Source organism: Peromyscus californicus, unplaced genomic scaffold (genome assembly GCF_007827085.1).
Source record: "Peromyscus californicus insignis strain IS unplaced genomic scaffold, ASM782708v3 Scaffold_12__1_contigs__length_115047231, whole genome shotgun sequence".
Taxonomy (NCBI): domain Eukaryota; kingdom Metazoa; phylum Chordata; class Mammalia; order Rodentia; family Cricetidae; genus Peromyscus; species Peromyscus californicus.
In genome coordinates, this window is record NW_026294413.1 from 3,088,710 (window position 1) to 3,114,250 (window position 25,541).

General features: G+C 45.4%; 1 protein-coding gene across 11 annotated transcripts in view; it reads left to right on the top strand.

Annotated features, from left to right (window-relative positions):
* Dock9 (dedicator of cytokinesis 9) overlaps positions 1–25,541 on the top strand; it is a 278,642-nt gene that overhangs the window by 44,098 nt on the left and 209,003 nt on the right. For 3 of the 11 annotated variants that reach the window (XM_052732429.1, XM_052732431.1, XM_052732433.1), the window contains exon 1: positions 17,423–17,784. The exons of 6 other annotated variants lie outside the window; for them this stretch is intronic. In XM_052732429.1, the coding sequence (XP_052588389.1) occupies positions 17,623–17,784 (162 nt within the window). In that variant the 5' untranslated portion in view covers positions 17,423–17,622. Of the gene's footprint in view, positions 1–16,999; positions 17,371–17,421; positions 17,785–25,541 lie in introns of those variants that run through there. 2 more of the 11 variants (XM_052732423.1, XM_052732425.1) reach the window with 2 other exon arrangements.

The following is a 25,541-nucleotide window of genomic DNA, read 5'->3' on the forward strand; positions in this document are numbered from 1 at the left end:
TGGCCTGTGTCTTGGTGCTTCTCTTTGGGGAAAGAGGCCTTTAGAACAGAGGTTCTCAGCCTCCCTAAGGCTGAGATCCTTTAATACATTTCCTCATGTTGTGGTGACTCCCCAACCATAAAATTATTTTCAATGGTACTTCATAACTATAATTTTGCTACTGTTGTGAATCATAATGTAAATATATGTGAAAAGGTCATTTGAACCCCAAAGGGGTTGCAACCCACAGGTTTAGAACCGCTGCTTTAGACAATGGAATTCATTCTTACCTTGTGGAACATCTTTTAGATACTGAGAGGAGAAGAGTGTGGTGACAGATGCCTTCATCCCAGCATTGGGAGGCTGAGGCAGGAAGATCGCAAGTCTGAGGTCAGTCTGGACCACACAGTGACAGTTCATCTCAAAACAAAACAACAACAACAAAACCTAAACCCACAAAATAAAACAAAAACCCCACAAAACTTTGGGCTGGGGAGATGGTCTGGAGGTTAGAGCACTGGCTGCTCTTCCTGAGAACCTCGGGTCAATACTTCACACCCACATTCTCACAACCACCTAACTCCATTTTCCGGGTATCTGATTTTCCCTCTGGCCACCTTGGTACCAGGCACACATGTAGTTTACAGACATTTATGTAGGTAAGACACTCACACATATAATTAAAATTAAAAAGGAAGCAGAGCACTTATGTTTTTCTTACAGAGAGATCCATGTTTGGTTCTCAGCACCCAAGTGTTAGCTCACAACCATCCATAACTCTAGTTCCTGAGTATCTGACCCCTCTTCTGACCTCCATGGCACACACACATACATGCAGGCAAAACACTCACACCCATAAAATAATAAAAAAGAAAACCTGTAAACAATAAAAGAACAAAGTTGAGGGGTGCTATAAAGGAGTAGGGGCTGAGGAATTCATCTACCTACCTTGTGTCTTCTCTCGGAATGGGAGCAGAACATGTCCTGTTTCTGCCTGCTCTCTTCCTTCGGAGGTGCCCTGACCACACATGCAGAGCCCCTCCACTCCGTATGGCTGTATTTTGTTACCTGATGACTCAGACACCAGTGGATAAAGGGTCTACAGGGCCCATCCTGGGCATTAATAGAATGCCAGCACCCGGAACAATCAACTCTAAACTTCTGTGTGGCCTACCAAACCATTTCCGTCTTGTTTGCAGAGAGGGATAAAGGCGTCTTTGGTTCTGTTCTAACTTGGGGAAGGTAGTCTGTCTTAGCCAGCCCTGCTGTAGGCATCCTGGGTGGGTTCTGGCTTGTGTCCTCCATCCCTCCTCCTGCTCTCTCCACCTTCTCCGCCTTGATTCTCTGTTTTCTCTTCCTCTTCTACAGCAGAGTTTGGAAGTGTTTGGTGAGGGACTGCCTGAATTCCGTGGGATCATGAATGATTTATGCTGTTACCAAGTCTATGGTGTAGTATTTAGATCGAATTTTGAAGAGAAGTGCTTTATTCCTCGTGTGAACTATAGTATAAGGACTTTTAAGACGTTTGTCTTATATTGGAGAGTTTGCTGTTATTACTATATGTATAAAATAATATTTCTAATTCAAGGAAGTAAAGTATTAGGTTTACTGGATCTATATCCCAAATGCATGCTGTTTTTAATATATAAAAAATTAATCTGTAAAAGATGTTTCCTGGGCTGGTAAGACAGGGGTAAAGGTGCTTGCTGCTAAACCTGATGGCCCGAGTTTGATCCCCATGATCCATACAAAGAAAAGGAAGACGTGATTTCTGCCAGTTGGCCACTGACTGCCACACACATGCCGTGGTACACTCCCCAACAAATAAATTATTTTCCTGAAAGCCTTTCTCCATCCTGGATATGTAGGAAAATTCAATATTCCAGATTTTAATTGGGTAACTCTCAGGAAAAGCAAGTGAGTGTCAATGGAGGAGGTGAAACAGTTAAATCTCTCCTTTTGTTTTACAGTCATTCAGAGAATGATCTAGAACAGTAATTAATACCGTGCTGCAAATGTGCACCACGTCCAAGACATTCCTCAGATGTTTTTCCTGGCCTTAGGGGATGCTCAGAGTGAAACTGAAGAACTTGGGTTAATCCGCTGATGTGCAGTGATTTCTCTGTGGACTTGGTCTTCCTTAATCTCTCTCCACATAATAAATGCGTGGGCTCAGTGTGTGAATGTGCTTTCCTGTGTGAGGGCCCCAGATGGCACATGGGAAAACTGAAATCATCTAGTTCTTCAAGGGACACACTGTGAACTGTATGTCTTCCCTCCTTGTCAGAAGCCAGTTTTATGCTGAGTTAAAAGTGGTGTAAAAGCAGTGTTTTCAGCCTGGTAATTAGTCTGTTTCCCAATAAAGATGAGAATATTAGGGTTAAACAGATTTAAGGTAACAAGTGCATATCAGCCTGGGAGTCTGTCGTGTGGAAATGCTCCCACAATGGTCATTTCCCACCAAGTAGCTTTACTGAGAATAATTGACAGACTTTAAGGTGCACACACTTAAAATGTACAACTCGTGTTAACACCCACGTGTAAAACCGCCATCACATTTAAAGTAATGAACATGTCCACAACCCAGCCCGCGTGTCCTTGTACCCATTTGTCACGTCTTTCTTGTTCTTCCCTCATCCCTGAGGAATCTCAGATCTACTTTCTGTTACCATGAGTTTTTATAAGCATGGAATTACATAGTATGAATTCTAGTATTTTGCCTTGCATCTGTCGTTTAGAATAATGATTCTGAGATCAGCCATGTTGTTGTAGTTACTGTAGTTCATTTCCTTTTATTGACGAATCTATCATTTATTAATCAGTTTCCAGTTTTGGGTTGTTCACAGATAGAGTTGTTTATGAATAATTGTGGACAAAGTTTTGCACAGATATGTACAGTAGTTGAGGTTGCCAGCCATCACCTCCGCCGGCTCTTGTTTGCCAGGCTTTTACCATCATGGCTGAACGGGTCTCCTGCTGAGTTCCCACAGTGCTGGAGAAAACTGGGGAAATGGGAAGAACAAGTTTAGGGTGCCGCTGTGTTTAACCAGTTACAGTGACTTCACGCTTGACTCCTGGGAGCTTGTCTGCTCTTCTGTCCCTCCTACAGCTGTCCTATGTGCCTGAGATACTGAACTTTCTTTTGGTCTTTATCATTGGTTTCCAAGGCTGCCGTTTGGCTGTGGTTGAGAGAGATGTTGGATGCCTTGAGCTGTTAAAAATTTGCTTTTCCCTTATCCTAACGATCTTCCATCAATCCACTAGATGGAGCACTTTGAATATATTTCCCGATTAGAGGATGGGAGAAAAGAGCCCCTGCATCCGAATTATATTGAGGACCCTTGAAGTTGGCCAGACATTTGCTCTATTGCCCCTTCTAGTAATATAAAATGTTCCTTTGCCTTAGCATGTTAATGTAGAAGCTTCAAGGAAGCCTGACCAAAGTATTATGTGGACAGAATTCTAATCTGGATGTTTGTGGCTACATGACCGAACATCCCAGTGCAGACGCTCAGTGACGTCCGGCCATGTCTTTGAACCTTGCTTACCCGTGGTTACACTGTGCAATAGATGAGGATGTTGGTCTTCTGTGCCATCTCATCAGGCCAGTATGCACGAACAGTGACACAGTTTGTTCTGTTTTCACCCATAGAAAATTGCAGTTACAGCCAATGCCTATAAAGTGGAGAACCCATGGCGTTGCAGGAACAGAGGGCGCTGGGTACCATTCGCCTGGTTGCCGCCTGGGTGTTCCCATTACTGGTCTCTGTTGTGTATAAACACTTCAGGGGCAGGAGTTTCATCCCCTGCATCCTACTTGAGGACAGCATGGGCTATTGAAGGATTCTTTACACACTGGGCTTGGGTGTCCTTCCTGGAGGAGCTCACATTGCAGCATCTAATCTTTCATATTCAGACTTCCCTCACTATTACTGGGGTTACTTGGATGAAATGATCTGCAAGGAACAGGAAATATGGTATAAACGTTTCTCAGTTTTTTGTTCTCAGTCAGTGGGTAGGAAAGCATCATTGTACACTTAGGCCTGTTATGTATGTTCACCTCCAGCAAAACATCCCACGTCCTCTGTTTTTACCTTTTGTATCAAGGAGTGATTTAGCAGTTACGAGCACATTTGTTCCTCAGAGCCAATGGCATTTTAGACTATTGGAATCTGCTACTAAACATTTAATGACACGAAATAAAAACTTTCATTTTTAGGTAGTTTCAATCTTTCTATGGGGAAATTCTATATGTAAGTTTACCATTTCTAGATGTTAATTAAAAAAAGATTTATTTTATTTTTTATTTTATGTGCATGGGTGTTTTTGCTTGCATGTATGTCTGTGTGAAGGTGTTAGAACTCCTGGAATTGCAATTATAGATAGTGGTGAGCTGCCATGTGGGTGCTGGGAATTGAACCTGGGTCCTCTGGAAGAGCAGCCACTGCTCTTAACTGCTAAGCCATCTCTCCAACCCCTAGATGTTTTTAATTGTTAACTAAGGAGACATATGAAGTTAAAGACTTTGTAACATAGGTTGACACACTTGGGTTACCCAGTGTAGAAGAGTTTCATATCTGAAGACAGATTTTTCAGAAATCCTGTTGGATTTTGAAGAGTTTGTTATCTGCAATGAAGAAACAACAGACGTTAAACCCTTTTATTTACAGCCTAGAATTAGTTATTTGTAGAACTTCCCGTCTGTGTTGAGGAAAAAGCTGTAGTCTTATCTTTTGCAAATAGAAGACACTTAAGGGGTTTCATATCTGAATGGATTTTAGGATCAGTTCTAATAGTCCATAATCTCATTGGCGGGGCCTGCAACAAGTCCACTTAGCACAGCACTTAACCTTCCTCCTGGTGCCTTCTAGCCAGTGACCCACACTGGTGTCTCTGATGAGTTAAAAGAAGGAAGTGCATTAATGTCATGGCATTTCTTTGGTTCATAATGAGCTTGATCAATCTCTTTATTATGAAATTAGGTAGCATGTCTTCCCAGAAATGGCCTTGATTTTGTTTATTTTCGGAAGTTGAAGGAATCTGCCTTTGACTTTACCACGGTTCTCATTAGGAACAAGAAGAAGTCTTAGCTTCCATGTTGTGTTCTCAGTAGAACACGAAGCATCCCCTTATGCTTGCCTTGGCTGTGCATGAATCACCTTAGCTATCTTCGAGGTGCTCATAGGGCGCCTGGGGTGAGAAGAGCTGTGCCTGGACGCTTGCTGAGCAGTGACATTTGATGCCCTTTGGTCCTGTGCTTTAGACCTCCTAGTTGGTGGAACAGACTTCAGCTTTTGGCCACCCAGTTAGAAGGCAGATCTATCTTAAGGAACTAATGTAATTAAATAAACAACTACAATTTCACATTTCCCTTCAGAATCTTACATGTATAAGTGCTTTATACTCTTTGGTTCTTCCTTGGGTTGTCTTCATTGTTAGTGGGATTTGATGTGGCAGGTTGGAAAGAGCAGAGTCGGGAGGCCGAGAGCTCTCATTAATACTCCACACGTAAGCTGCATGACTTGGGTCAAGTTTGTTTACTTCTCTACTTGTGACCCCTGTCATCGGACAGCAGTAAGTGAGCTGTGTCTTGTGGCTTTGTTGATTCCTGGGTAATGTTGAAATGGTACCTCTTAACTTTACTTTTTCTTTACATACATAGTTATATACTGGGGTATTAAGAAAATAGCTTTAAATTATAAAAGTACCAAAATAATTGAAAAAATCAGTACTTTAAAAAGATTAATTTCAAAAAGCAGGATGTTTATCATAGATCCATGCTAGTAATGCTCCTTTTGGATATTTTTACATGGATTTTTGGGAAGTCTTTTCAAAATACGTGTATGTTGAACTTTTGGTTAAATTTTAGTTCTTTTCCTCTTAAACTCACTATAGTAAGTATAGACTCTTTCTCCATCATCAAGGCATGGGCAAAAGAATTCAAGATTGGAGTCATTCATTTATAAAAGATACTGCTTGTCTTTGATTGGCTAGATCGGCAGGGGTCTCTTCTACATCGTCATAGTACTCTATCACATCCATGTTTGTTTCCAGTGATGTATCCAGCGGTCAGATAGGCCTTGCTGTTTTGTGACTTGGTATCGTCACCTGTCAAAACATGTTCCTGAGGAAAAAGAAAAATTGCCCTCTGTGTGAGGCAGAATTTTCTCACTTCATAAGATTATCTTTTTGGCTAATGCTGAACTGTCCGTCTGTTCTGAAGCAATCAAAACATCTTTCATTCTACATGTCCATCCCTCTAACACCTCATGCCAGACTTTGGCTTGGGAATGGAAGCCTCCGCTTTGCTGTGGTTGTTTGGTCCCGAGGCTCACTGTGTTTATCACGTGTAGGTCTCAGTATAAACAGAAACAGGTAGATTGTGGTTCTTATTTATTTAATATGACGTAGACCTGGAGTGTTTTATTTCACCATGATATTGAAGTATATTGTGTAAATCTTGATGTTCATTCTAGAATTTAAATGTACGATTCATTGAATTTTAGTAAGTTTGCAGATCATCACCATGACCCAATTTTAAAACATTCCTATTATTCTCAGAGGAGAAATCTCCCCATTAGCAGCTTTCCTCAGTCCCACCCCAGCTCCAGTCACTACTGCTCTGCTTCTGTCTCTGTAGTTTCCTTTCCTGAACATTCATGTAAATGGCATCTTTTAATCACGGCCTCTGTGTCTGGCTCCTTTTAGCTGCATTAGGATTTTGCTGGCCCACCCATCATTATTATGTTTCTTTTTATTGCCAAATAGCATTGCATTTTATGTATCTGCTCTCCACTGGCTGGACATGTCTAGCCTTTCCACCTTGTGGCGATCCTGAGTAGCGCTGTGGACATCATATATGAGCCTTCGTATGGACTTGTGGTTTCACTTTTCCCGAGGTAGCACCGAAGAATTGAGTTGCTGGATCATCTGGGAACTGTTGTGAGGCTTCAGCGAACTTTCCCAAGTGGATCCAGCAGCAGTGTACACGTGTTCCAGCGCCTGTAAATCCTTTGAGACACTCACTTTGGCAATCTAATTTTTTAAGCATTTACTTGTTTGTTGTGTGTGTGTGTGTGTGTGTGTGTATGGGTGTGCTTGTGCCATGGCACATGTGTAGGGTCAGAGGACAACTTCCAGGAATCACTCTTCTCCTTCCACTCTGTGGGCACTGGGGATTGAACTCAGGTCTCAGGCTTGTCAGCAAGTGCTTTAACCTGTCAGTTTGGCCAATCTTAAAGTTTTGTATGTCCTGATAGGTGTGTGGTGAGATACCATTATAGTTTTGATTTGCATTTTCCTAATATCTGATGGTGATTATCTTTTCATGTGCTTTATTGTCATTCTGTGTGTCCCCTGGTGATCTGTCTTTTAAAACCATGTTTATAACCTAGGAAAGTAAACTACACTATTACAAAAGAATGTTGCTAAATGCAAAGGTAAAAGGCATTAAGACACCATAGAGGTAGGTTTGGAGGAGGCAACTCCTGTCACAACTGGGGGTGCACAGATGAGGCTGCATTATTAACCCTTTGAAGCTTGAAGCAGAGGTCCCAGAGACTCAGACCCAGGTTTGGGTGCCAGGTGGCTGGTGATGGTAGGTGTTCTGGAGATGTAAGGAGGCTGGGTGTGGTAAGTGCTGCAAACCTATAACCTGCTTCACAGAAAGGAGCTGCCATACCCTGGGTCAAGATGGGTTCTAGGGTGACCTTGGGAGACCAAGGCCAGCAGAACTACAAGAGAAGGAGCAGTATTGTAGTCTTTAGAGTCTCCCAGGGAACCAATGGGTGAAACAGAAATGTGGGTTTCCCGAGTCCCAGCCCAGCATCCTCAAGCTAAGTTCGAGGGTGCGGCCAGAGCCAAGACAGCTGCTCCACCACCAGATCTCTTCTTTGGTTCTCAGGATTTGGACCCATCCTTCTGAACATTCTGAATCTTTCACATAACAGAAAACGTTCCGTTAGGGTCGGCCCTAGCAGAATGCAGATGTCTTTCCTGGGGAGCAAAGATATTCTCAACAACTCCTCCTCACACAGTGCCATTGCTTACGGTGTGTGGCTCTGGGAGAGTCCAGTTATCCATTTCTTGGCTTTGTTAATTAGTCTTTGAGTTCCAGTTTTGCTTCAGTTGCACAAAGTCTGTATCGTACAGTTCCGTGTCCAAAGTGCTTACATAAAATAATACAAAAGTGTCCTAGTGTTTTATTGCTGTGAAGAGACACTATGACCATGACAACTCTTATAAAAGAAAGCATTTAGTTGGGGCTGGCTTACAGTTCAGAGGTTCAGTCCATTATCATCATGGTGAGGAGCATGGCGGCATGCAGTCAGATATGGTGCTGGAGAAGTAGCTGAGAATTCCCCATCCTGATCCATAGGCAGCAGGAAGAGAGAGACACTAGGCCTGGCTTGAGCATCTGAAACCTCAGAGCCCACCCCCAGTGACACACTTCCTCCAACAAGGCCACACCTCCTCCAACACAAGGCCACACCTCCTAACCTTTCTTAATAGAGGTAGTATCTGATGACTAAGCATTCAAACATATGATCCTGTGGGGCCATTCTTATCCAAACCACCACAAAGAGGAGCGAGGAAAAGTCAGCGTATGCGTCTTTCCTCACTAACAGGAGATATGTGTACCTGACCACCCCTGGTAGTAGGTATTTGTATCCTCTTATGTTTTCTGTGTCCCAGCTGGGCCTCCCCTAATGAGAGTCTTATTTAAAGGGCTTCTGAAGGCCCGCAGTCTCAGGCTTGCTGACAGTTCCAGGAAGAAGGAAGCCACAGCCTACTCATCAGCTTACTCTCACTCCAGATGGCAGAGTGTCTTTTCGGTTTGGTTGAAGACTTGAGTCCCAAGTGTCCATGTGACTGTCCTACCTTTAATTCACTGAAAATGTTGTTTCTCTTTGATAACGTTCTTCTCAAACCAGGACCTCTACAGAGATAAGAAGCAGCAGTTCTTAGAGTGGGTGGTTATAGCAATGGGGAGCGTTCCCACCAGTGTCCGTTGGTTTGGGGAGACGGCATCGTGTCAGAGGGAACTCTTCCAGAGTGTTGTTTTCCTACAGCTGTGTTCCGTTGCCTCCTCCTGAGCCAGCGATCACAGCTCTTGTGTCTCCTTATCAACGACTGGTGCACGCAGTGGGCTTTAAATTGTGGGCCGTGGATGGTTCTGAAAACAGTTTATTGAACTGTGATCACCTCCCCGCCTCGCTTCCTTCTAGTGAATTATAAACGCAGGTGACTGAAATGGCCAGTCGCTGTGTAACACGTTACAGAGGCAAATACTTTTACACACATTTCTTATGTCCTAATATAAGAATGCATTTCTTAATGAGATCTGAGGTTGACAGTACTTTAAAAGCTCCTGCTCTAAAGAGACACTTGAACTTGCGTGTTACTCATCACCGACTTCTGACGCTTTAGCTGGGGTTGGTTTCTCAGCCTGATTCCACGTGGTGTCAGTGTTGGCCATGCCCCTTCAGTATAGCTGAGCATGAAGACCGGTTTCTGTGGAAATCATTGCTCCTTGTCAAATGATGGCCGCCATGGAGCATCACCCATAGAACTTCGCTCTTTGAACTGGTGAGATTGAGATCATGAGACTTAATTCTGAGCTCTGGACCTGAATGTAGCTGGACTCAGTTCCCAGTACACAGAGATGGATCTAGTGCTGCACTATTATTAATGTTCCTTTAACGTTAATAAAATCTACATTTCCTACACTAGTCAGATGACCAGGCCTAAATATAGCCAGTTTTCTGACTTGGGTAATTTTTTAAAAATCTTTTATTAATCTCTCTCCATCCCTCTGAATTTTTCTCCAAACAGTATTTTTGTCTTGGATCTTGAGCCTCGTGGTTAGAGCCAGGATGAATATCTTGAGGGAAAATATCTGTAAAAGAAATGTCTTTGAACAAATTGGGATAGATGGCCAGGAGCTTAGACCCTAACTTATGTAATGAGTGAGCCAGAGCTCTCGACCTCACAGAAGGTTTCTGTCAAGTGTCCTGTAAATGTTAAGGACAGTAGCTTTAACTGGCCCTTGATGAAGGATCCACCCTGCTGTTTTCTTCCGCTCTGTCTTTTTCTACATGAACAGTGCCAGGAGTGCGTGGGCACCTGCTGTGTTGGAGGGGGTACGGGCAGCCTCCAGAGCAATGGTCTTTGTGACTGTGAGTGTCCTGCTGTGTCCTGCCTTGTGGACACCTTAGCAGCATGTGACTCTCCTACCATGTCACTCTCTTAAGCGGCACAATCCTCTGGTTTTCAGTATATTCATGCTTTTGTATCCATCCCTCACTGTAGTTAGGTTTAGGACATTTTTATTCCCCTTCCTCCCCAGTGAAACTCTGGACTTCTTGGCTGTTACCCTCTAGCCTAGTTCTAGGCTGACTATTCACCTACTTTCCTCTCTTGCCTCACCTCCCACCCCTCACCCTGATACAGGGTTTCTCTGTGTAGCCCTGGCTGTGCTGGAACTCACTCTATAGTCCAGGCTGGCCTCAAATTCAGAGATCTGCCTGCCTCTGCCTCCCGAGTGCTGGGACTAAAGGCGTGCACTGCTGCCGCCACCTGCCCTCAAAACATTTTAAAGAGATTTACTTTATGTGAATTTACGTGCACATGTGTGTGCTGCTGCCTGTAGAGACAAAACACAGAGTCTCATCCCTCGGAATTAAAGTTACAGGAAGTGTAACAGAAGTGTGAGCCACTGGAGGTAGATGCTGGGATCCAAGCTCTGGTCTTGATGATTGAGCCGCAAGTGCTCTTCACCACTGATGTGTGAAGTCCATCACAAGTCTGCTCTCTTTCATGTGGGCGTGTCTGTTCTGGGCAATGAACTGATGAAACGTGCGGTCTTCTGTGACCGGCCTCCACTTAGAATGCTTTCAGCTGTCCTGCTAGTGTTCCGTTTCTTTTCATTACTGAGGGATATTCCATTTTTATACCGCGTTTGTCTGGTCATCAGTGAATGGACATTTGGGTTGTTGCTAAGAACAGTCATGTTTACGTTTTTGTGTGGAGGTGGGCTTTTATTTGTATTAGATGTTTAATTAGGATGGCCGTGCTGGATCACATGGTAATTCTATTTAGAGAACTGCCATATTGGTTCCGGAGAAATTGTGCTCTTTTCCATTTCCATCCACAGTATGCAAAACTCCAAGCTTCTTTACATCCCCAGCAATACTTACTATATTTCTTTTTAAAATTTAGCTGCCAGTTGGTACTGAAATAACATCTCACTGTGGCCCTGATTTGCATTTCCCCAGTGACTTTTCACCTGCTTATTGGATATTTCTTTTTGGTCCTTTCTGTTTTTAATTGGCTTAGGTGGCATTATCTGTGATCTGTCCTATTCTTTTGTGGTGGGTGGTTTTTGCTAAAATTACTCCACTTCTTCTCTGACCTAGTTATATCCACTTATGTATCAGGGAATGTTTGAGGGAAAGTCGTGCTAAAAAACAAACAAAACGAAAACAAACACCCCACCCCCCAAACCATGGTTTTCCAGCTGGTTTATATATAAACAATTTTGAAAATTCCCCCGAGAGGTGGAAGGATCGATCGGGAGTTCAGGACTAGCCTCAAACCGGGTTACGTGAAATTCTATAATAAAAACCAGGGAGGGAGGGAGAGAGGGACGGACAGAGTCAGACAGAACATGAATTATTAAAGCTCCGAGTTTCTTGCCTTTGTGAAAATGAAACCGAAGGAGTTAGAGAAATGGCAGGCCTTTGCACTTAGCCCAGGCTTGCCTTCAGGTCCTGGTCCCTCAGCCCCTCAGTGGTCCATTTCACCCAGGAAGGATGAGGTTTTGAGTGGCTGTTAGCAAAGCTACTGACTAGGCTCATTCTTTTCACTTCACTAGAAGTCTGGAGTGTGTGTTTCCTGTCTTTTGACCCGGCTTTTTGTTTTTTTTTTAAAGTTACTTTAGTTTTTCTCTTCTATGTTTCAGAGACGTAATTCTATCCTTCTTGCTGCCTGTCTTTAGACGAATCTAATTGAAAACCTGAATAAGATGCGAAAAGGTTTTTAAAAGTTGTTTCGGTATTTAAATCGTTAACAGATTTACATATTGTGTGTGTGCTTTGCCTGCACGCCCATGTATGCACTGTGTACCTGCCACCTTGCCCACAGAATTCAGAGGAAGGCATTGATGGGTCCTCTGGAACGGGGGTTTTCAGATGGTTGTGAACCACCATGTGGCGGCTGGGAATTGAACCTGGGTCCTCCAGAAGCGCAGCCAGTTCCCTTAACCACCGAGCCACCTGTCCTGCCCCCATTTAAAATGATTTTAAAGATGTTATGAATGTTTTTAGCTTGGTTTGGGCTCACTTTTTTTTTAAACAAAAGTGATCACAGTGTTTCTATGCAGAGACAGTGTAAGATTGAAGCTGGTCAGCTGCTAAAGAAGTAGCTGAAGGCCAGCTGGTGGTGGTGGTGGTGGTGGTGGCGGCGGCGGCGGCGGCGGCGGCGGCGGCGGCGGCGGCGGCGGCGCACGCCTTTAATCCCAGCACTTGGGAGGCAGAGGCAGGCTGATCTCTGTGAGTTCGAGGCCAGCCTGGGCTACAGAGTGAGTTCCAGGAAAGGTGCCAAAACTACAGAGAAACCCTGTCTCAAAAAACTAGGGAAAAAAAAAAGGTAGCCCAAGTGTGTAGGATCTGATTTTAGTCTGTGTTTACCGCGTCCTGACTTCTCGCAGCCATGACTCTGTATGTGAACACACACTGTTTGGAGGGTGCGTTTGCATGTGCTCACTTGGCTGCATTTTGTTGTTCAAGTTCATCATGCTTTGCTTCAGCGTGACCTTTTCAGATGTCTGCCCAAAAGAGAATCCTTCAGAGAGGCCAGTGGAGGCCAAGATGAGTCTGGCTGGTGCTGATTGCATTATGTCCCTTCGCGTTTACTCTGCTGCTCTATTTTTCATTCGGTCTCCCTTACAGCTGGACACTTGGTGCTCCCTGCCTGGCTTCGATCCTTTGTGTAGCCCACCTCCCTCCTCTGGCACCTCGCTTCCGAGTGTTCGGAGAGGCGCTGAGGCCAATGAGCGAGCTCCTGTGGCAGCATCTTGCAGTTGACACAGGGTCAGCATTTCTGAATTTATTGGTTTCTCTATAAAGATCTGAGCTCCCTCAGCAGCCATGGGTTTTGCTCTGCGACCTCTCATAACAGTAATTGAAGTCTGGCTGCTCCTGGCATCTCCTAGAGCTGAGGGGTTAATGGATCCATAGAACTCGGTTGCTTCATTTTTTATAGCTCTCAATGAAAGTGGCTGGAGTTGTCCGTGAGTCAGGACTTGAAATCTCAGCTCCCTTTTTTCTACGATGATGCTTGTTCAAAGGGTTGTTCCCAGGAGGCCAGGACCGAGGGGAAACAGGGAATAAACATCATGAAGCTTGTTTCCCCAGCTTCTCTGCCCTTTATGAGGGACTGAGGCACCATGGGAGAGCGGACCGGAGAAGACTAGTTACCTTCTGGGTTTTCTGTTCTTACATGCACTTGTTCAGAGAGATAGGAAAGCGGTGCCCATTCAGTTTTCTTTCCTTGGTTTTCTTCAGGATCGTCTTAGCCGTACATTTCACTCATCGGTCCCTCATGTGAGCAGAGCCCTGCACTCCTGTGTCTGTTATCTCACTTAGTACAGTGTCCTTAGTTTTCATGGGTGTTGGGACCTCTTCACAGGTCTTCATTTTAAAATGATCTGTGTTGTTTACAAGACGGGATTTGACAGAACTCCACCTAGGCTTCCTCGTCTCCAAAATGGACAAGAGGTCTAGTCTAAGCAGAAGATGTCTCCGTGTGAAAATCTGAGATTTCCCCTCAGGTTCTTTCTCTAAGAGTTCCTAGGAGAGTAATAAGGAAATCTTCCAAGAAAATGGATTTGACTTTTAGAAGACATTTAAAACAGAAGCCGCTGGCAAGGAGACGCTGCAGATGGGAACCATGGCTCCCGACGATCAGCTTGAGGGGGCTCTGTACTTAGGACATGCCTGCTGTGGGCCCTGGCGGTGCTCTAGCGCTTTTCTGGGCCCACCCAAGAGGCCAGCAGAGCTGGGCCTGAACCAACAGTCCATAGAGCTTTCTGGTGGCTTGTTGGTCACAGAGCCCCTGACCCTGAGCAGCATCCACAACCCGTTCAAGTCACTAGGGAAATGAGCAGCGCTGAATCACAGCAAACCCTGTGGGGTGTAGGGCAGGAGGTGCCAGCCGTGCTTGTGAAAATGTCTTGGTTAGGGCTGTCCTGCTACCTGATTCGAGCCTGGCAGCTTACGGAGTGGACAGAGACGGTGTCGGCCTTCCCGCTTCATTTCAGTAGCAGCTTTCTTAGGACACAACCCACTCTGAGAGTCACTCTGCAGGAAGAGGACAAACGCCCCACCTAACCATCCCCCAGTGAGCACACCACCTCCCTCCAGAGGGTGGCAGAAGACGACCTAAGGTACATCAACCCCACTCCAAAGCCAGGCCCCATGCCCAGGAATAGTTGGTCAACACAAAATGAGCCTCTGTTTTTTATTTGTGCTTTTTAATTTTATTTTTGTCTTACTGGTGTTTTGTTTATTTGACCTCTATTTATTTATTTATTTATTTGAGAGCAAGGGAGAGAAAACATGAAGTTGGGTGGAGAGGGAGGGAGGTGGGGAGGATCTGGGAGGAGTGGGGGAGGGGAAAGAATGTGATCAAAATATACTGTATGTAAGAAATTAAAAAAAATTATTTAACTTTATTTTATGTGCATTGGTGTGAGAGTGTCAGATCCCCTGGAACTGGAGTTACAGGCAGTTGTGAGCTGCCATGTGGTTGCCGGGAGTTGAACCTCGGTCCTCTGGAAGAGCAGCCGGTGCTCTTAACCTCTGAGCCATCTCTCCAGCCCATAAGAAATTTTTTTAATTAAAAATTTTCTTAATGAATCTTTCTTGGGGGGAGAAAACAGGGCAGCTCCCGAAGGGGTTCTGGGGTAGGTGAGGGACAGGACGCTGGCTTGGGATCTTTTGGTAGCCATCTGGGGTCTGGGGGTACTTAAGCTGTTTAGCTTCTTATTGGTATCAAGGATTCACCTGCCCAGATGGGACACGGAACAGAAACGGAGTTCAGACGTGCTTGCACTCAGTGCAGAGTCATCCTTAGTGTGAGTTACTTGTTAGGAAAGACACAGACGGTGGGTCACGTGTAGGATGGCTTATGTATTGGTACTACTCCAGTTTGGGACATTTTCATTACTCTACGGAATGCCAGCCACATGGCCGTCAGCACAGCTCCCCGGCCCTAGGTGGGTAAGCATTAGTCCCGCCCCTCTTTCCTTCCTCCCTTCTATCTCAGGGTAGCTCAGGGGGGTTCCACGTCACGATCCTCCTGCCCAGCCTCTGTGGGGTGAGCGGCTACCCAAAAGACCTCAAAGCCCGCCCGGACAGTGACACACCTCTTCCGGCAAGGCCACACCTCCTAATAGTGCCACTCCCTTTAAGGGCCATTTTCTTTCAAACCAGCACATTCCACTCCCTGGCCCCTAAAGGCTTATAGCCACATCATAATGCAAAAATGCATTCAGTCCAACTTCAAAAGTCCCCATAGTCTGTAACAATCTCAAACTTATTTCAGCGTCCAAAGTCTCTTCTGAGACGCATAGCAATCTCTTAACTGTAATCACCTGTAAAAATCAAAATCAAAAAGCAGATCACATACTTCCAACTTAAAATGTCACAAGATATACATTACCATTCCAAAACACAGGGAAGGGAGCATGGCAAGGAAATACTGGACCAAAGCAAGACCAAAAGCCAGTTGGGCAGACTCCAAACTCTGCATCTCCACCCCTATGTCAAACTCTCTCCAGGTCTTCAATTCTGTTCAGATTTGTTGATTGCAACACACTTCTTTCTCTTGGGCTGGTTCCACTCCAGGTTAGCAGCTCTTGGGAGTTATCCCACGACTCTGGCATCTCCAACATCTTGGGCTCTCCAAAGCAATGCAGGCTTTAGCTTCACAGCTACATGCAGTGGCCTTTCTACCCTGGGACCCCTGTCTGCCTCCTGAGTGCTGGGATACATGTGGCCACTGTTCAGCCTTTACACTGGCTCTGGGATCTGAACTCCTTCCTTATGCCTTCGTGGCAAAGCACTTCTGTCTGCTGAGCATCCCGTCAGCTCCTGGTTGGCACGCCAGTCTAGATCCCACAGAGCCCTTGTTCTGTGCACATGGCCATACCTCATTAGCCTTATGTGACTATTTAGATGCATTTTTATACGAATGCCAGAGAGGGAGCAAGCGCAGGGTTTTGCTTTTCTGAGCCAACCTGGTGGCTCAACAAGATGTGTAGGTGTTTGGGGATCACGTGACAAGACAGTGTTCACTGTAACTCCCCTTACTCCATCACATGGCTCTCTGTTCCTTTCCCCAGGTACTCAACTGTTCCACTTCAGTATCGGTTAGCTTTGAAATCTATAGATGGAAATGGTTGTCTAGGTCAGGAATATTGCACAGCTCTTAAAAGAATGGCGACCATTTTCTAGATGAGTGTTGTAAGTGGGAGGGCCTTCCCCACAGGGAATGGCAGGAGTCGACTTAGTATTCTGTCAGTGGAGAGCTTAGCTACTAGCCCTTCCCGAAGAGTCACATGATGTACTGTAGTGTCATTGAGTTGATCTGTGGTGGAAGGACCTGTATTGTGGATCAAAAGTACTAACACTGATTGTGAATGTGACCGAGGCAGTACCTGCCTTTGCAGACTATAGAGTGCTGCTTTAGAGGCACATGGCCAGCCAGATGGGGCAACTCTCTGCCTGTGTTCTCATTTGTATCCTTGATACCAGGGGTAGGGGAATCCATCTAAGCAGCGCACACTTGCTTAGCCCTCTCCAGTGGAGAGCGGAGGTGGGCAGAAGTCAGGATCACGCAGCCGTGAGTGTTCTCCTGTGCTTGGCTGCAGCAGGCTGTTAGCCGTACGCGTAAAAGGTTGTTTGAAGCTTGCTTACATGTGTTTCCATAGCAGCAGTCATCTCAGCATTTCCACTTGTTTTTTAGACCGTCTCCCTCTTCCCCTTGGCTTCAGTGTTTCCTCATTGATGCAAGATTAAGCAGGCAGCATATTTGGGTCAAGGAGAGCGATGTTTGCTAATAGAGATGCTGGGCGCAGCATTCTGGGAGAGTGACTTCCCACAGCACAGGATCCTTTGTGCCTTCAGCCGCATCTGCAGCAGGGTGGCTGTCTGGCACTGTCTCTTTCATTTTGGGCAGGTTGTGAGGCTCAGAGCAATCCCCGGCAAATCGGAGGAGCCAGCACTTCCCACCAGCCCCAGGTTAATCTTCTGCACATGTGTTCTCTGTGTAGCAGGGGAGCAGCTCACCGGAGAACAACGGTACTCTCACGGTCTTGGCACATCTGAGGTGTGTCATCTTGCTTTTGCGCCACCCACCTTCGTGTCTTACACGGGGAGCCTGGGTTTTTTTTTTTTTTCCTGTCAGGCTGTTGGGCAGGACCGGATTCTAGTGTGACAGTTTGGCACTTCCCTTCTGTTCGGTGCCGGTAACTGCTTGTCATGAAGATGGTAGAGTGGGAGCCTGTGTCTGAAGAGCCAAGGAAGCTGATGTGGAGATGGAGTAGAGATTTCTAGAAATCTGAACGTCCACACCTTGGGGATGGGTTGCACGACCAGTGTGATTCTCTTCAAAGGCATCCGCACCGTTTTTGAGAGAAACTGTTCGTACATGTGCAAGCAGCAAGGAGAAAGTAATGCCCTTGAATACACAGCATACAGTTGGTCAAAAGAAGACTCAGAACTATTGATCTCCTCCTGCCTGGTAAAATACCGTCATTTAATTAACAAGTGCTTAATGGTGTTAGCCTAAAGCTAGTCTTTAGCTGCAAAGCAGCTCTTGTCTATTTGAGTATGCTTATGTGTGTGTATATGTATAAATGTGCATATTGTCTCTATAAATGAGTAGCCAGTGATCTTAGATTTAAAATCTGAAGCACCTGTTTGGGTGTGTGAGGATGCTGTGTATTAATGAAGACAAGCACAGCCAGGGGAGATGGTGTTTATGAGACTAGTTCTCTAAGGCAGTTTTATGGGCTTCTGGGTCCTGGAATAGTCTTAGCAATGATATGTAGCAAAGTGCACATTGAGACAATCACATGTGACCCCCTTTCCTAGTAATGGTGAATTATTCAGCCTCTTTATTTCTTAGCCTTTTACTTGGCTTGTCTCACTAATGGCTGTGGTCAGTGCTCTCATTCAGGGAATGTAAAGGGATCATGAAAGAAAACTGTACTGGACATGAGGCAAATATTTATAATATTATTTTCTTAAAACTCAACTCTAATGTTTATGAGTGAAGGGTCGTGAGAAAGAGCTGAGTTTGACCCGGTGCTTCTGTGTTCTGTCTGTGCTTGAAGAGCCGTCGAGTCACAGATGGGTGTGCCTCTCGGTGACCTCCTCTTCCACAGCAGGCTGTGAGGAAGCACATATTGGTCACCCCCTCCCTCAGGATGCCTTGCCATTTTCCCTTCTGTTGCCACCACAGTTTTTGTCGAAACGAGTGGGGACAAGTGTGTGTGAGAATTTGTGTGAGCCTTGCTGGCGGTTGCTCAGTCGGGCGAGGCACACAGAAAGGCAGGGGCGCTTCAGCGCCAGGGAGAAGCTGCCGTGTGAGCAGGGGGTGTCGGTGCGCTGTATGCACCTTGGGATTGGATCTGCAGGAGCCCAGGGAGGGGATGCATTTTGTGGAGGGGCTTATGTGATTAGCGCTCGGAAGACTCAGGAGGAAGAAGGGAGAGCGTCATGTGAGATGTCAGAGCAGCTTGGAAGTCAGGTTATATTTGGTACGGACTGTAAGTGGTGCTATATTAACTGTTGAATATTTTAAGCTCTGCTGCATTTTGAAATGTCCTTTGGAGAATAGCAGATTAGAAGGACTAGCTCATTGCTGTTCTCTGCCCCATCACCCACTCAGAGTCAGCAAGCAGCCTAGGACCTTAGCTGGGCCACCCAGGGTCAGCTCCCACCTCGTGCTGCAGGCTTGTGCTCCTTGGGCTTCAGGGACTTGTGTTTGGTTTGCCTGGCTTGAAGAGACCCCGCCTGCTTTTCCTTTTCCTTTGATTGCACAGGACAGTAGTAACCTGCCTCTCGTGTTGTCAGACCTCAGAGCCTGGGTTTCTGACACACTGTTCCTGTACCATGTGAGCCACGGCTGGCCATCAAGATGCTGCTGAGTTCAAAGACCCCAGTGGGCTTCCAGCTCTGTCCGTGCTCCCAGATCCCCTTCACACACGTCAGGCAGAGCCAGTCTTTGGAAATGAAAGTCAGGCCATGGTATTCCTCTGCTTAGGACCTTCCAGTAGCTCAGACTCAAATGCAGAACCCATACAGAGGTCTCCACGGTGGGACCACCCACCACCACATACTTCCTCTGTTACACCTGTTCACTTTTCCCTTTGTCCTTCTCAAGCTTCACCTCACTCTGGCCGTGGAGGCCTCCTGGGACATTGCCATCCAGGTCTTGTGTGGCTCTTGCTTGTATTCTCCTGGGTCTCAGTGAGTCATCTATAAATGCCCCATGTTAGCCCGCAGCACCCCAGCAAGCCCTGCCCGTGGGCACTCCCTTGTGTCACCTCCATGTAAAGGCAGCCTGACCTAAGCTTTAGACCATGTGGGTCCTTGCCAGGGAGGGTGTAACTCTGGTGATGCCTCCAGCTTGTGACTCTGCCTGAAGTGTCAGCAGGTGACAGCTGAACTTCCCTACCTTAGAATGCCACCTCACCCTAACCACTCAGTGCACACCAAACCTTGTTGGAGGGCGTATGCTGTTTGTGTTGGGATTGGCTGAAGACCTGAGGGCCCCTAATCCTAGAGACTAGGTATCCCTGGTATCTGCCCAACAGCCAGAGAGCCTCATGCCTGCACAGCCTCATTTTGGTCTCAGTGAAATTTCTTCCTCTGAGCCAAGTTGCGCTTTCTCCCATCTGTAGTGAAGCACACTGAAAGTGATGCTCACTGTAAGGATGGGTGGTGACAAGTCTGATTTGCTTGAGGGTCAGTGAGAGGCAGGGTAGTGCATCAAGGTGATGCTACAGAGATGAAGATGGAAATTTTCCGGTGTCCCGCCCGGTTCCACATCTGCTCGGTTGGTCCCAAGTAAACATGTAGAGACTTATATTAATTACAAACTGTATGGCCTATGGCTCGGGCTTCTTGCTAGCTAGCTCTTTCATCTTAAGTTAACCCGTTTCTATTTATATGTTGCCATGTGGCCATGGCGTTACCGGTCTGCTGGCATCTTGTTGCTCCTTGGGTGGTGGGTTGTCATCTCTCCTCACTCCACCCTTCTTCATCTCCATCTTCTGTTTGAATGTCCCGCCTAACCTTATTCTGCTTTGCCATTGGCCAAACAGCGTTATTTATCAACCAATGAGAGCAACACATATTCACAGCATACAGAGAGACATCCCCCAGCAGTGGCTCAGTGGTTAAAAGTGCTTGCTGTTCTCGCAGAGGACCAGAGTCTGGTTCTTAGCACCCATCCTGTGGCTCACAACTCACCGTAACTCCAACTCTAGGGACTCTGAGGCCTCTTCTGGCCTAGTTAAACATCCACATACACATGTGCATGCTTGTACATAGACACACATGCATATATACATTAATAAAATATAATTTTTAAAGGCTGTGATTCTGGAGCCAGCCTTCAGTTTTTAAGACCCAAATCCATTACTAGCTGTGCATTACTAGATGTGGGCAGTTCACCTCATCTCCCTGCTCCTCATTCTCCTCTGCTGAATACAGGTACTTACTAAAATGGCACTTACCACGGGGAAGTAAATGAGTGACTTGTCCAAGGCTCTTAGGACACTGTCTGCATCCTAAGTTAAGTGCTAATTGTAAGTGATTGCTTTGTTGCTGGGTTTGGGGGTTTGTTTGTTTGTTTTTCTGTTTTTTGGTGTCCTTTTTATGGCAAGCCCTGAAAGAATTTCTTTCTCCCCGTATTCTGAGTGGTTGTGCTTTCCTGAGTAACAGCATAAGAGTGTGCATGCATGTGTGTGTTTGTGTGTGTGTGCATTTGTGATGTTTTGAGACAGGGTCTGTCTGTCTGGCCTGGCACTTGCTTTGTAAACCAGGTCATTTCTCACAGACCCAACTGCCTCAGCCTCCTGAGTGCCATTTTTTTTTTTTTTTTTTTTTTTGGTTTTTCGAGACAGGGTTTCTCTGTGTAGCTTTGCGCCTTTCCTGGAACTCACTTGGTAGCCCAGGCTGGCCTCGAACTCACAGAGATCCGCCTGGCTCTGCCTCCCGAGTGCTGGGATTAAAGGCGTGCGCCACCACCGCCCGGCTCTGAGTGCCATTTTAAAGGCATGCATCACCATTTCAATTTTTTTTTTTTGAGACAGGGTCTCTCTATGTAGCTGTGGGTGTCCTGGAACTCTCTCTGTAGCCCAGGCTGGCCTCAAATTCACAGAGATCCACTTGCCTTTGCCTTCTGAGTGCTGGGATTAAAGGCATGTGCTACCGCTGCCAGCGGCTTTTTTAAGGTTTTTAATTGGTACCAAGCTGATGGTTTCAAACTCCTGAGAGACCTTTGACCCTCGCCGCTCTGACAGGTGGAACTACCAGGATTCTTAAATTGTTCAGTCTCGCTTCTTATTTCCTGATCGTCGTTTATGACAGTATGCTTTGCCCCATCTGCTTATCTTGATCTTATGATGAGTGTGAGTCACTTTTTGGAAGAAGGCAGCATGTAAATTAGCAAGCAGAGAACTATACAGTGCTGAAAAAGCCTCTGTGATCATGGGGAGGATGGTGAAGCTGAGCACAGATATTCCGAGTGCCGTCTTCAGCTTTGTAAGGTTGGGGGGTATCGGGAGTGGAGGTGTGTGGGCGGCCTCTCCTGGAAGGCTCTGTTTCTATTTAAACAATGAGGAATCAGCTCCATGGAGGGTGGTGCCCTGGAAAATGAACTTATCGGGTAAGTGTAGAATGATTGAATTTCAAATATATCCCACTTAAATATATATGTGTGTGTGTTGGTGTGTGTGGCTGCACGTGTGTGCTGTAGTGCCTGTAAATGTGTGTGTGGACCAGCATGTGGGGTCTAGAGAGCAGGCTCAGGTGCGTTCCTTAGGCTCTGTCTGCTTCGTTGTTTGTTTTTTGAGACAGGATCTCACACCAGTGTATTTATATTTAAAACATGGTTCTTGGCATGAAACTCAGTTCCTCTGCTTCCAGCGTCTCCCCAGCCTTATCCATTTAAATAAATGTTGACTGCTGAGTCTAGCACAGTTGATGCGGGAGATTGAGTTGGGATAGATCTCATTCTTGAGTATAGATTTTTCCTCAAGGATTTTTGCTTTACAAAGAAATTGGATGAATTAGTTCACTACATTGGGGAGTTTGTCTTGATTGCTTGTTTGTGCTGGGTATGAAGCAGCTGTGGGGCTGCTCGCATCGATGTTGCTGGTAGGCTAATGTGAGGGCTGCACAGGTTCTTGCTGGCCAGGAAGCCAGTTAGTCTATGCCTTCCACAGAGTGAAGACTTAAACTGCAGCATAGCATTGAGGATTCCGCTTCTGTGGTCTGAGAAAGTCCCATTTCGCTCATGGCCGGCACAGCCATATTTTACTTCCTTTCTGGAACTGTGGAAAAATTGAAAACCTAATGTGTTATTCTGTGGTATATTCTGTTTCTGATGATTATAGCTGAGGAGAAAGAGGCTGGTCAGTTAGAACCATGCTTGCTGCTGCATGTTAGGGAGTAATACAAAGGCAGACTGCTTAAAAGGCACAGAGGGAGAAAAAAAATGACCGGTCCTCAATTGCTGTTGATGTGTGTGTGTGTGTGTCTGTGTGTGAAAAGGCACAGAGGGAGAAAAAAAATAACCGGTCCTCAATTGCTGTTGATGTGTGTGTGTGTGTGTGTGTGTGTGTGTGTGTGTGTGTGTCTGTGTGTGTGTGTGTGTGTGTCTGTGTGTGTCTGTGTGTGTCTGTGTGTGTTTGTGTTCCTGTGTGTACATGTTCTCCTGCACATGTGGCAGCTAGAGGAAAACTTTGGTGTCAATCTCAGAAACACTTTACACCTCATTTGAGACAGGTTCTCTCATTGGCTTGGAGCTCACCAATAAGGCCAGACTGGCCTGTGAGCCCCTGTGCCCCTCTTCAGTGCTAAGTATAAGTACAAGTGCTCCTGCCATTTTTGTTTTATTTCTGGGGATTGAGCTCAAGTCCCCCTTGAAGGCACTTTGTTGACTGACCATTGCCCAGACCCTTGAATTTCTTTGGTTATTTATATTATTTGTTATTATATTATGTTATTTATGTCCCATTATCTTACTGGGATAATGCAACTCTATATTATCTATTGTGAATTAATTTTTTCAAAGTTTTTCCTGGTTTATTAGTATAGAATTTGCTAAATATCTTCAGTGGTACAAGTTGATAATGACTCGTGAAAGTTGTCTTCTGACCCCCACGCGTGTGCTGTGGCGTGTGCTCCTGTCTCCGCCCCCTATAATAGTGTTTAAAAATGTTCGTCAAGGTATCAAGTTTGTGTTCCCCTCCTGCTGTGACACCGAGTGGGCACCTTACTTTTGCCCTCCGTTGAGCCGTTGATGGGATTCTCGGCTACGTAGACTGCGGAGACTTGGATTTCTGTCCACTTCATCTGGCCGGGGCTCAACTGAGCACTGATTTTGCCTCTGCCTCTGGAAGCAAGACCATTAGCATTCTTCCATTTCCTAGGAGAATTCTGAAATGTTCCGTTGAGGGGGTGGAATGCGTTTGCTCTGGGAGGTCTTCCCCTTTGGGATTAGGATAGCTGTTTCGTGGACATCCAGAGGGTAAGAGTAGCAGAAACACGGAAAAGCTGAGTGTCAACAGACGAGTGAGGACCTTGATCCTTCTCTCCACCCTTATCTTTTCCACAGCGTGGTCCCGTGGCCTGAGGGAGGAGCTCTGGCTTCCTTGCTTTTTAAAAGTTACGTTTGTTTTCAGATTGAGCCTATGTAATTATTGTAGGAAGCTCAGAGATTAAAGAGAAGAATAAAGAGGAAGACAACTACCCATAACCCCGAAGGTCAGAAGTCATTAAGGCGTAGGATGTGGTATATTGTTTTGTAATGATTTTTCTCTGCATGTGAAAATACTGAAGTGGGATAATATGCTAGAAGTCTCTTATGCTGTTTTCACTTCTATTTTATTAGAAGAGATTTCTATGTTCTGATTATCCTTTTTTTTTTTTGTTTTTTTTGTTTTTTTTGTTTTTTTTGGTTTTTCGAGACAGGGTTTCTCTGTGTAGCTTTGCGCCTTTCCTGGAACTCACTTGGTAGCTCAGGCTGACCTCGAACTCACAGAGATCTGCCTGGCTCTGCCTCCCGAGTGCTGGGATTAAAGGCGTGCGCCACCACTGCCCGGCTCGCCTGATTATCTTTTAAAACATGATTCAATATATACACCGCATACAGCCATTGTTATGCATATACTATATTTTGCTTAGGTACTTCTCTTGGTATACATTTAGATTGTTGTGAATTAAGTTTTACACCAAAGTACTGTGTGACTATACAGTTATTTTTGTAGTTCTGATTCATAAAAGTGAATTTATCAAGGCAAGAAGGACTTTTCTTTTCCTATTATTATTATTATTATTATTTGAGGCAGGGTTTCTGTGTACAGCCCTGGCTGTCTTGGAACTCACTCTTAGACCAGACTAGCCTCAAATTCAGAGATCTGCCTGCCTCTGCCTCCCAAGTGCTGGGATTAAAGATGTGCCCACCTGCTGCCTAGCTTATTATTTTATGTTTGTAAATATTATGCTTTCATGTATTTATATGTACCACATTCATGCACTGCTTGTGGAGGCTAGAGAGATGGTATGGGATCCCCAGGAACTGAAGCTGCAGATGGTCGTGAGCTGTCACATGGGTGCTGAGAACCAAACCCAGGTCCTCTGGAAGAACAGGAAGTGGTCTTAACTTTATTACTGATGATTGATTGAAATCCCATTCTCAGCAACAGCATTAGGGCTTAGTGTATGATTGTGGTAAACATTTTTGGGAGATAGACAGTACATCACTAAAACTCAATCTTTTTAGATCGATTTCAAATACTCTTTATTGGTTATTTGTCTTTTAATTTCAATTTATTTTTTTTAAAATTACTGCATTTATTTAATGTGTGCATGCTCGTGCACACACGTGCAAACGTTACATGTGAAAGTCAGAGGACAGTTTGCAGGGGTCGGCTCCCTCCTCCACTGTGTTTGAGCTGGGGTTGGACTCAGGCTGTTAGGCGTGGTGGCCTGTACCTGCTGGGCCGTCTCGCCAGCCTGTTTAATTTCTTTATGACTTGTTGCACTAACAGTTTTGCTATGGATGAAAAACATACCAGCCTTTTTCTCTGCAGCTGTTCCTATGACTTTCATGTGTAGAAATTCTTGGCTACCTGAGATTGGACATTCACCAGCATTTGGGTTTCAGTGTCTTTTTACATAACTGTCTGTGGTGCTTTAACAGTGGCAGAGTTGTGATTATGACAGAGACCCATAATATTTACTAGTTGATTAAGAAAGTTC